This window comes from Pagrus major, chromosome 17 (assembly GCF_040436345.1).
Source record: "Pagrus major chromosome 17, Pma_NU_1.0".
NCBI lineage: Eukaryota > Metazoa > Chordata > Actinopteri > Spariformes > Sparidae > Pagrus > Pagrus major.
In genome coordinates this window covers 7,219,277-7,231,582 of record NC_133231.1, presented here as the reverse complement: position 1 = coordinate 7,231,582, position 12,306 = coordinate 7,219,277, and the positions used below count along the sequence as shown (strand labels likewise).

The 12,306-nt window shown below is 42.5% G+C and overlaps 1 protein-coding gene across 3 annotated transcripts; it reads left to right on the top strand.

Annotated features, from left to right (window-relative positions):
* Positions 1-2,660: 2,660 nt before the first annotated feature.
* sybu (syntabulin (syntaxin-interacting)) lies at positions 2,661-10,844 on the top strand. Of its 3 annotated transcripts, none has more exons than XM_073485448.1 (7): positions 2,661-2,766; positions 2,863-3,049; positions 4,405-4,551; positions 6,053-6,146; positions 6,852-7,007; positions 8,387-8,542; positions 8,975-10,844. In XM_073485448.1, exons 1-7 carry the CDS (start codon positions 2,743-2,745, stop codon positions 10,179-10,181), a joined length of 1,971 nt encoding a protein of 656 aa, XP_073341549.1. In that variant the 5' UTR covers positions 2,661-2,742; the 3' UTR covers positions 10,182-10,844. The 3 variants fall into 3 exon arrangements, with proteins under 3 accessions (XP_073341549.1, XP_073341548.1, XP_073341550.1); XM_073485447.1 differs by having other exon boundaries at positions 4,351-4,551; XM_073485449.1 differs by lacking the exons at positions 2,661-2,766; positions 2,863-3,049; positions 4,405-4,551 and adding an exon at positions 4,616-5,239.
* The last annotated feature ends 1,462 nt before the right edge of the window (positions 10,845-12,306 follow it).

Below are 12,306 nucleotides of genomic sequence, written 5' to 3'. Positions count from 1 at the left end.
TATGATAACACTGTGGATGCCTGAGAATGAAAGTGAAACTGAAGGCAAGGTGGTGAGGGCCACCAAGAACGGAACAAAATCTATTTTTGTGCCCGATAAAAGGAGGTGGATTTGATTCCCACAACACTCTGCTCTATTTTTGCAATCCTCTTTGGGCTTTGGAGGTTTGAAGCAAGAGGATTTTTTCACTAGTCTGGGCGGCTAATACAGGGAGTGTGGCTTATATTAGGTCATGCAATGGTGATATCGTTCTGTTATTGAAGGCGGATTGTTTGGGAAGAATCAAAAAGTAGGCCTATGTGTGTACAATCAAGGTATAGACACAGGAATAGACATACAGCTATGAACAAGGACAGCAAAAGATGAACAAATAAAGGTAAAGAATGATGAAGAATAAAGTGAGGACTAATAGGTGTATGCATATAAAAATCACCAACAACATAAAAGTCCTTATGCAAGTCAATCTAGTCAGTGATCAAAGCAACACTGACATCTATCCAGCCAAAATAAAATTTAAAAAAAGATAACATTTGGATGACGCGAGAGGAGACGGGTTCAGATTCACCGATGTGACAGCAGCTCACAGGCCTTGGGGTCAATTACATCATTCCCAGTGAAAAAAAAAGGAAAAACATGTATGCGCTTACGCAACTGCCCCCCTTAGGGAAGAACTCAACAGGCGAAAGGAAGTGAAGTGATTGTATAAAGTTTATTCAAGCGTGCGAGAAATTCTGCATTATTTAGCTTTAAAGCATCAATAAATGATCCTCCATGTCTAAATGTGCATGTACAAACCGAACGACTTCAGCGTTACGCAACAGTTAATTTCTACTTTGGTCTCTACTTTTAGAATATCGCTCCATTGTCTATTATATCTCAGTGATAGAAGCACTTTGCAGCTTTTGGCAGGCAGCCCAGCAGTCTTGGCACAGACAGCTGATAAGGAGAGCTGGTGAAGTTTTGCTTAGCATTACTGAAGTCTGACACCTTTCATCTTTTCCTGCGCTTCATCTGATCGTCTTAATCTGGGATGACTTTGATGAAAAACCAGAATATGAAAAGAGTGATAGCTGTGTCTGTGTGCACTCTCACAGCTCTCGACTCTTTTGAAATCGCAAGCAGACGAGTTCATTGAGTTATTTTAAATCTGTTCCTTTCGTAGGTTTTCTTTTATCTCTTTTACTGTTTATAGCTATGCTGGTAGCTTTGTAACATCTGTCTGTTGGCCGGCCCACAACTTCAGTCCAGACTGAAAAATCATTATTAGATGAAATGCCATGAAATTTTGTACAGACATTCATAGTCCCCAGAGGATGAACCCGAAAGACTGATCGCCGTCTCGTCCAGCTGCACCATGAGGTTTAAATTCGTGATTTAGAGTAGAATATCATGGCCATGCTTGAATGGATTGGAATGAAATTTGATTTAGATATTCAAGGTCCCTTGAGGATACATTCAAATCACAATGGTGATCCAGCAGGCCAAAGTTTTCACTGATTCAATGACCATTCTCAACAAGAACTTGATGGATTCCTATGAAATTTTGTACAGACATTCATGGTCCCCAGTGGATGAATCCTAAAGACTTTACTGATCCCCTTACTTCTCTTCCAGTGGCACTGGGAGGTTGAAATTTGTGAATCAGAGTAAAATATCACCTAACCCAACTTTTGATTGTCGTGAAATTTTAGTTTAGATATTTAAAGTAAAACAATTGAGGAAACACTCCTTTAACATCGGTGATTCTCCAATTTTGTGTTCACTTATTCAATAATACATCTCAACAAGCACTTGATGGATTCCTATGAACGTTTGTACAGACATTCATGGTTCCCAGACGATGCATCCTAATGATTTTGGTGATCCCCTGACTTTTCCTCTATCACCAATATGAATTTGACTTTAGCCAGCCTCTGCTGTACTTGCTGATTGGCGAATGTTTACATGCTAATATGCTAAACTAACATGTTAAACATATACCTGACGAACATGAACATATTACCATTATCACTGTGAGCATGCTGACATTAGCATTTAACTCAAAACAATGCTGTGCTTAAGCCGCTAGCATTGCCACAGACAAGGGGCGCCCAGACGTTTTCAGCTGCAGGGCAAAAAGTATAATTTCATAACTTAAAGTAATGACCTATTGTTCTGTATTCTTATGATTATATTATACTATGACAAATAATTCATAACTCAGGATCCAACATTTTTAAAGTCATTTTTAGGCTACCTCACAAAAAATTGAACGTGCAAATTAATATATATTAAATGAAAAAAAAAAAAAAAGATTGACAAGCTGAATTTGGCCCACAAGCCTCATTTTGAGCAACCCTGCTCATTCTTTTTACTTGTTTTTGCTCTTAAATTCATTTGCCTCCATTTCATTGTTTCTGGACTTAACAAAATCGGATTTGAAAATGTTTATTTTTGGTGGTGACGCATAGAATTAGTTTCATAAGGTCATAAATTCAGTGTGTGACGGTCATGGCTGGCTCTGGGCTTATAGTGCCATCTGTACCAGGCAGGGTGTGTGTGTGTGTGTGTGTGTGTGTGTGTGTGTGTGTGTGGTGGGTGGGACTTAGTGGCGCAACAGAGTTCACACAGAGGGCCCTTGTTAGCAAAGGGTTGGAGCGCCACGTCAAAACGCTGCCACATACACAGTCCACAGAAAAAAATGACTCACCGGATTTTTCTCCTCTTTTTCACTCATCAGGGGAAAACGCTACATGAAGCACAATGGGACCGTTCCAAGAATATGAGGTGAGTCTTGTTATTGCCACTAGTGAAATATTTCTGCATGTTGAGGTAGGTGGCTACATCCCTGCCCGCAGCGCTGACAGATGTTGCTTTGAACAGGAAAAGAAGTCACCTGAGAAAGGAAGCCCCCGCAGCCGCATCCCACGCCTGGTCCTCCATCCCTTCCGACCAAAGGACAAAGGCTCGCCTCTGTCCGACTCACCTTTCTCAGAGGAGGAGGGGAAGGAGTGTGACATGAGCTCTGACCACTCCAAAAGGACCATCAGCACCAACAGCTTTTGCTCTGGTAAGAAGTTCAGCTCCAGTCTGAGGACGGCTGGCAACAAAACTCAGAACACATTTTCAGGCTGTCAGGTGCATGATTGTGTTGTAGTGTTTGTGGTTGGTTGATGTCAGAAGTGTTTAGATCCTTTACTCAAGTAAAAATATCAAGTGTGAAAATACTTCATTACAAGTAAAATTCCTGCATTAAAACAGACTACAAAGAGTTTTTAACACATTACACTGTCTCACTTTAATACTGATGTGTTTGTATGACCTACAGAAGCAAACATGATCATCAGTGAGTGACTAAAGTATTATCGGAAAAATATTATTTAAGTATCAAAAGTACGAGAACGAGTAATTTAACATTTTGTCACTTTGCATTAAAGGTGCACTACGTAACTCTTTGGTTACAAATGGAACAATTTTGGTCAGTCATATGTTCTTGAACTGTAGGACTGCTCTTTTTGTTCTCACCCCACCATAACTCATGATAGCTCTTGCAAACTGCTATTCCTTGTATGAAGAGATCAGTCTCTGTTTATGGCCCCTTTAAAGATGTGCACAGTTTAACTTGCAAGTAGTATTTTAATGTTAGAAGGTGGAGCTGATTTGACCTATTTTACATGATGATCATCATATAGACAAAATTAGGGATTACTGCTTTAAAATCAATACAAGTGTCAACTTGTTCTAGAAAATTCATAAAACTCTTTATGATCTTGTCACACTGTCAGATTTTATTTTAACTTGTTTTAAGAAAATACAACTTTTATGACTCTCAGTTTCTTGGTAAAATTAAGGTTTTGCAGACTTGCGCACTACGCAGAATGTTAATCTACAAACTGACCACTAAATGTAGTAGAGTATATTAATTCTAATAGTACAAAGTGGCAGCAAATGGAAATAGTCAAGTAAACCCAAGTACCTCCTCGAGCAATTTAATTACATCACACCACTGGATGTTTCATTCTTTCTTTTTATCTCAGCATGCTGAATTATTCATCCTCAATACCAAAAACTCGGTTATGTTTATTTCATACATAAATTGGCCTACTTAACAAACAGAGCAAATGAAAGGCAGAAACTACCCAGCAAAGAATGTCTCTGTGTGTGTACAGTAAGTGTGCATGTGTGTGTGTGTGTGTGTGTGTGTGTAAACTACTTTATGAAAGTGACGAGCCATGGTGAAAGCTGCCGTGCTATCTGTCAGATAACACCCGGGCTGAACCTTGAGCTCTGACTGCCTGCTTGTGTTCGCTGCCTGCCCCAGGCTGCCCGCCTGTTCTTGGCTATTACTGTCTGTGTGCCTGTTTACAATAGATGACACCGGCTGCCCCTCTAGTCAGTCTGTGTCCCCCTCCAAAACCCCGTCAGGCTCCGAGCAGAGTGCCCACGGCTCGCCGATACTCCCCGAGCGCAAGGCCAAAGTGAAGAGGGTGAGGGTGATGGCCGAGTGGAGCGGCGAACCACGGAGCACCCCGAGGCACAAGAGGGAGCAGAGGTCGGCCATGAAAGCCAGAGGTAAAGAAGAATACAGAGATAAAGATAAAAAAATGTGTTGGGTTTTTTTTTGCAGATAGAACAGGATGAGAATCAACAATTAAAATATTCACCTCTAATGTAAATATTCTGATTCGTGTGTTGACTCCACCTTAACTTTTCTCTTTGTACATGCACAGACGTATACAGCACACTGCATGTTTATACTCATGCATGCCAGTGGCTCCCCAAAGACCAAAGTACAATAACTGTGTATTTGTCACATGTCAGCAGCCAGCAGATTCCCTGTAATGTTGACTGGAACAAACACTGGCAGGGAAGCAGCTGCTTGCCCAAGGAGAATAATAATAACTGGAGTGAACCGTCATCTCTGCATCTGAGCTCTCTTTTATCATATATTCTACAAACAGCACACTCCAGTCTAACTCTGCATTAAATTTCCTCTCTTTTAATCTGAGGAAAGAGCAAAAAAAAACTGCTTGATCATGACTCAACGTGGGGAAGAAAGCTGATTGGTTGAGGCAAAGGTTTGGGAGCTTAGCCAATTAGGCTGATTAGCAGGAGGTTACTACACTGATTGAATGTGCACAGACCCTCACTTGGCTCACCAAGAGGTGGAGGATCACTTAGTTTTGAACAGTTTTGTTTGACACAGTCATCACTGGACACAATAATATGGTTTTGTTTGATGGAAAAAGATGCTACTCAGGTATGACCTTTTAAAAATAATTTAAAAACAAGATGTTTTCAATGCAATTCTAGCTTCAGCTTCTATGCTGACATTTGAGCAAAGCAGATTGCGTTACACAATAACTGGATGTTATTGGCTAATTGTGACTGTTAATGTCATTTGTAATCACATGCTTTATCTGTATGCCCAGCTCCAACTCACATTAGTCTGAAGGATGTAGATCATGGGGTGTGGCACATCCAAAAGCTGGTTGGTCTCTCCATCAGGGACTTAATGGAGATCCTGCGTACAGAGTCAGTAACATGATAGGCCTGCTTTATTCTGCACTGATCCTAACAGGTCTGAATAGGAGAAGCGGCTTATTGCAACAGGACATGGGTAAAAAAAACAGGACCTAAATGTTTTCAGTGATAACAGAAAGACAAATGGTGTGTATTTGCATTCATGTTGAGCTAAATGTTGATGTTCTAGGCTTAAAGCGAGACTTTAGCTTTATCTGACAGTGAGTGAAAGCAGTAAACACCAAACATGTTTCCTGGAGAGGTTACTACAATGTGTTTTACTACTTGTTGTGTAGTAAATGGTGTCACACTAGCACAAGTAGAGAGACATTTAAGTCAGCAAACTGAGTCAGTGTCTCGCTAATGTTTGCTAACATTAGCCTCCATAAACACCCAGTCATACCAGACTAAGAGAGGTTTTTAACAGCATCCATTTTATTATGAATTCAACTTTCCATTTACAAAAGAGACGTTGATATATCGCCTTTCAAAAGTCGGAGCCTATAGTCTGGCTTCAAGTATGCTAACGTGGTGATGCTTCTCCCTGCAGGTAGTGAAGCAGACTTCAGCTCCTCCAGCAGCACAGGCAGCCTGAAGCCCAGGGGGGGCGTCAGTTCAGCTGCAAAGAAAGCTCCTTCACGCAGGTATGATGTTCACATCTGGGGTCACACTTTAACTCGCAATTTTAGCATTTTTATGAAATTGTTCCCATGTTTTTCCTACAATTTTGATACAAAACTGGGGAATTTTGATGGTCTGAAACCAAAATAACCTTGTTTTAAAAATACTACACTAATTAACACACTTCAAACATGTCCTCAAATATTAAAGACATCCTGTCCATCAAATAATCTTTTTAAACAAAGAGAAAACTTGGAGTTAAAATCGTTTCACCAAATCTGTTTTTTTCCCCCAGCATGCCTAATAACAAAATGGTGTTAGTCTGCCATCTTTGAAGTTACATTGAGAGCTTTCACAGATTACTTGATAAATCAGTGAAGTAAAAGGATCAAATAAATTAAAAAGTTGTCTTGCCTACACGATAATTTTACAACACTGGGGCGACCCCCATCCACAGGTGTTCCTCTCTGAATAGTGCTCTACTGACGGCCATTTTCAAGCTCTTCGGTTTTCCACAGCAGTCCAGTGATCCAATAGATTATTTTCCAGTAGATTATTTGCAGTGCTTCAATTCTCCAAGAGCGTTATCTCTCCACAGTTTGAATTTGAAACAGGTCAACAACTCGTGCCAAACTCCAAGGAAAAAGTGAGAAATCCGAGTTGTCTGCAGCCCTTTACATTACCTCATCTTTATTAACAAGGAAACATTTCTTTTCTTCTTTTTTAAGTCGCGTACCCCACATCAGACCGCTCCCAGTGTTCAAACCAGCCGGGAGCCCCACAGCCAACCGCGATGCAGAGCTTTACGCTCCCTACAGGACTCCTCCCAGAGCTGCATCCTCCTCCACCAACAGCAGCAGCTGCAACTCCAGCCCCACCTCCAGGTACAAAAACATGGCTTTCATATCATGCATTATTGATAATCACCGAACACCGACTGTGGCTTATTAAAGTTCTTGTTCATGATGAGTTGTGTGCTCTCCTGGTCATGTCCAACCTTTCCACATTTCTCCACTTGGAGTCATTACAAATCCAACCTTTTCTGCTTGAGGCGAGTCTGTTTTGTTGAGACATGAGAGATTTGGACTGCAGCTCAGGCAGTGTGCAGCATAACGATGAGTGAGTGGGCGTCTGGATTAACCTCAGACTATTTTGTCATTTCCTCTCTTGCACCCGCCCGGGATTATATCGGTCATGATTTGGCTATAGTTGGGATTACTGAAGGTTTAATATAGCAAATGTCTGAATATGCTACCCAGACAGTGACCCTACTGACAGCAGCCGACTTGTAACTGGATTAGGGTGAGCGCACCACAGTTTGGAGGAGAGAACGGGGTCATAAATATTTCAGAACGGCAGTATTGATGTGTTGAGCTGAAGAGCCTGAAGCTCAAAAGTGTTTGGGACCACCGTGAATTTCTGACATGGCGCTCCAGGCTCCGTATTACTTGGAAGGTTTTCTCAGGCTTTATGGTTGTTGGCAGCTCCACCCTGCATAGGGATTGACCTAAAAATCCTCTCAGCAGTATAACTGACAAACCTTCAACCCACAGCCTTTTGAGTTTTCATACAGTAGCAGAATCTGCCCTCTTTATCTCGTGTTTACAGCCTCCATGAATGCACTATAACCCTCTGAGTTTGTCACTTTAAGTGTCATGTGACATCTTTTCCTCTCTCGTGCTACCTTCTGCTGGGCTGTTTCTATTTCTGGCTGGATGCAGAGCGCTCGCATCAAAGCCTCGAGTATCCCAGGTTGCTAGGATATGGTGCTGGTGGAAGAAGGGGGCTTACATGCTGCTTTGCATATTGTCCAAATCCACCCACTCATCCTGTACAGCAAAAACACAAATCCTTTTATCAGTTCTCTTTGAGCATGATAAAACACTGATCATAGGACATGCAGGAGGCATTTGAATGCTAATGCAATTAGCTTTTAGATTAAGGTTTTATCTAGTAAGGTAATTTCTCTCCTTGCAGACTTTGCTTCTATTTAGATAAACCAGCAGTTTAAGGTTTTTTGCCTCCAGGCCACATGCCAGTAATCCTGTGTCAGACAGTAATTCCAGGCTTCAGAGAGCATCTGCCCTGACAGCGCTCTCTCAGACAAATTATCGTCTGCAGGGAGCGGTTTTACTTCTAAACGTCAAATTGGTTTGTTTTCTGCTGTTGCTTCCAAATGTCTAGTTGCGACTGATGGATAATGTTGATTGTAAAGGGGTAAAACCTGGCCTTTAACCAGCATACTCGTCTTTTTGGCCAACAGAAGAGCGAACCTGGGCCGCTACCACTCCTGTGGCGACAACCATGGCATCAGACCCCCGAACCCCGAGCAGTATCTCACCCCGCTACAGCAGAAGGAAGTGTCCATCAGACACCTGAAGACCAAACTGATGGAGTCTGACAACAAAGTCCATGACAGGTTGGTTAAGATTTAGCAGCACATTACACAATTAATTGTTTTCTTGCCCAGTCAGCTGAGATTGATACCACTCGCATATATGTCTGTTATATTTGAAGCTATAGCCAGTTAGCTTAGCATAAAAACTTGAAACAAAGGGAAACGACTAGCCTGGCTCTGTCTGAAGGTAACAACAGTCTACTGTTTAAAGTTCCCCAAAAGAGGTGAAAATGTGCTGTCTTAAAACATAAAATAAGTTCAGTTAAAAAAAAAAATGATTTCATGTCAAAAACTTTTCTTTTTTCTTCGTAGCAGCCTCATATTTATTATCAAGTGTACATGAGAGTGGTATTGATCTTATCTAAATTTCAGCAAGAAATGACATAAGCATATTTTCCAAATTGTCAAACCATTCCTTAAGTAACCCTGGACATTTTTCTCCCTCTTCATCAGAGAAACTGAGATTGAGGAGCTCAAGGCCCAGCTCAGCAGAATGAGGGAGGACTGGATTGAGGAGGAGTGTCACAGGGTGGAGGCTCAGCTGTCCCTCAAAGAGGCTCGCAAAGAAATCAAGCAGCTGCGTCAGGTGGTGGAAACGATGAAGAGCAGCCTGATGGAGAAGGACAAGGGAATACAGAAGTATTTCATCGACATCAACATCCAGAACAGGAAGTTGGAGTCCCTACTGCAAAGCATGGAGCTTGCACAGAGTGGCAACAACCTGCAAGACGAAAACACCCTGGACTTCATCTGTGACAGCCCTGATAGTGGCGGGAAAAAGATGGTGGTGGAGGAAGAGGGTGGGATGGAGATGGGGGAACAAGGGGCAGAGGCGATGGCGGACAGCGGGCTGCTGCTTAACGATGAGATGGCCAACAGAGCGGACATTTTGGAGCAGGTCTTCATGTCTACTGCGATGGATTTCAGTCAGGACTGTAGTGGTAAGCTGAGGGCAGGGACTGAGGCTGGGCCTGGGGTGTCTGCACTGTCAGAGGCCCAGCTGAGTGATGAATCTGCTGAACCCCCACCAGCTCTAACAGATACAGCTTCCCCAACCGTCACCATCTCCTCGAGCACACCTTCCCAGCAGAATTCAGAAGAAAAAGGAATCCAGACCGACATAATGGCCATGTCTCCAGACCTGCAGGCTCTGCTCCTCCAGCTGCTGAAGATCCATGGGGCAACAACGGGGGACACAGTTCTGTCAGCCTCCAGCAGTCTTCTGGGCCTCCCAAACCTGTCCTCTTCCTCTTCCACTTCCACCATTGCCAATCATCCCCCCAGCACGACACCTCCCCCACCCAGCATGCCCAAACCTGCTCCCCCAGAGAGCCCCGACACCTCCACTGATTCCGGCATGAGCTGCTCGGATCATACGGAGAGCCGACGGTTCATGGAGGAGCTGGACTTTGGAGTCTGTGACGAGGAACCTTGTCTGTCACCAGGACTGGATGTGGTCGACAAGCGTTACTGGAGCAACAACTTCCTGGTGGATCTGGTCGCAGTGGCAGCCCCGGTGCTACCCACTGTAGCCTGGCTGTACTCGCGGCACGGTGTGGACGGAAGCGCTCCGGTGTACAACATTGCTGCCCTTATCAGGGGCTGTTGCATCATGGGATTGCACTCTCTTCGTCACGTCGCACACAGGCCAGATGCGTAAAGGCTTTCACCCCGCATGCACATGCCTAACCTTGAACTAAGCACTTAAGCATCTTTTCAACAGTATTTGTGAGATTTGTTGCGTTTTTTTGTTAAACACTTGATGACATTAATGCAGTTATTTTGGTTCCAACACTGTTACTTTGCACTGTGCAGTTACCATGAGTCGAAGCAAAATGGTGACATGAAAGGGATTATTTTTAACATGGGTTATTTATATATTTATTTATCATTTACGTGTATAAGCTGTTCATCTGGGTAGATGGTTATGTGTTATCATTGTCCGGTGGTGTCCCTAGTTGTCCTTGTGTTTGAGAAAAATAAAAAGTTCTTTTTGTCAGGATGAGATTTTTAGGAGGTGAGAGATCGAATGTTAGTTTCCGTTTGATGGGTTCTGAAAGTTCAACTGTTTTTGAGTTATTGTTCCAAAAGAAACCTTAAACCTTCAGCCAAAGCTTTAATGTGAGTTCACTGTTATTGTTTTGTGAAGAAGTATATATTTTTCTTTCCCCCCCGGGAGTAGAGCTTTATTTGGTACAGCCTGTGTATTGTTCATAGAAATAAGTTGACGCTTCAAAGCAACACTTGTTATGTGCCTGAGCTATGTGCAATACTGGTTTACAAATGTCCTTGTATCTTTATTATTAAAGCATGATAAATTCTGGCTATGCATTGTGACTTGTCTTGTTTTTTCATCGGAGGAAATGACTGAACACAATTGTTAAAGTTTGGCTTATGTAAGACTTCTCTAAAGACTGGGGGAGCCCATGTTTGTTCATTTGTGCAAGATGTTCACATAAATTAATAAAAGGGGAAAATATGAGCCCAAGTGCAACCAAGTGGTGTTCTCATGACAGCTCATCTTACGTAAAAGCTTTCCCGGACTGTATTTTCAGACATCCCTTGGGTTGTGGGTCTGACAATGTAAAGTGCATTAGATCCACTTTACTGGGATCTCTCAGAAGCTGTAAAATGCTGTCTGTGCCCTCACACCAGTAAAAACTGGGTCAGTGCCAGAGCAGATGCAGAACTGCAAATACTTTCTTCAGTCATTACACAACATCTACCGATATTCAAGGAAAATGAAAGAAAAAGCTGATTAAGTTTAAATGAACTAACACTTGGCCGTGATTACTCCATTTTCCACTCTGCCATATGGTGATGTATCTTAAGTTGCATAACCACGACCTCTCAGTTCATAAGGCATCAGCCCGAATCATCAGATGCTGTAATCCCTAACACTAGTCTGAGGATACTGGATTGAAATGAGTGCGCAGCAGAGGTTGTAAGTCACAGCAGCTGAGAACACGCCGGTCTCTTAAAATCAGTAATTTCATTCTCAAGCCCTTCAGGACAATTGTTCCCCCAAATAGCTTGTTCCCTTTCTGAAGACCGATGACGTGCGTTATGAAAGTGGGTCGGTCTCTGAGAGGTTTTGGCAGGCAGCGTCCCCAGACAGATGGGAGCGACGTCATCGTGATGGAGGTCAGATGAGTGATGACAGCCGTCCGTCAATCCAGGTTAAAGGCCGCCTCAGTCTCAGACATAATGTTGTGATATATTGTAGCAGCTCTGTGAGGCTGTGCTTACGTAGGTCAATCTGATATAGCTGTATTGGTGTTGTTCCTACATTATAATGTTTCAAGACCATCACACTGCTGTGATGTCATAGCTTTGTGACTTATGTTGGTGTTGTCCCTGGAACATAATAATTAATGTTGTACCAGGACCATCATTTCTACTTATGAAAAAGCAACAATGCCCACATTTTAAGCAAGCTGCTGTGGCTGAAAGTACAGGACGCTTACCCAGGAGACCAGGGTTTGTAAGTTCACTTATTTTCCATTTCTTTTAAGTTTAGTTAAGTTTAAGTTTTAGGTTTAGGGAACTCAAACATTCAGTTAATTTAGGGAACTCAAGACACTTGGTTAGGTTTAGTTAAGTTTAAGTTTTAGGTTTAGGGAACTCAAACACTCGGTTAGGTTTAGCGAACTCAAATACTTGATTAGGTTTAGGGAGAGCAACTAGAGCAACACCATGAGCATGGCTGATGTCATCCATCTGTAACGATATTCAGATAGTTTCCCAAATGAAACATCAGGCAGCAGACTCATGACCAAAGTTCA

Excerpts from the sequence above, each read along its gene's own strand:
- sybu (XM_073485447.1), top strand. The coding sequence starts at position 2,743 with ATGGGACCGTTCCAAGAATATGAG. Across the intron at positions 3,050-4,350 it reads CACCAACAGCTTTTGCTCTG|ATGACACCGGCTGCCCCTCT; the intron begins GTAAGAAGTTCA and ends TGTTTACAATAG. Across the intron at positions 4,552-6,052 it reads GTCGGCCATGAAAGCCAGAG|GTAGTGAAGCAGACTTCAGC; the intron begins GTAAAGAAGAAT and ends TTCTCCCTGCAG.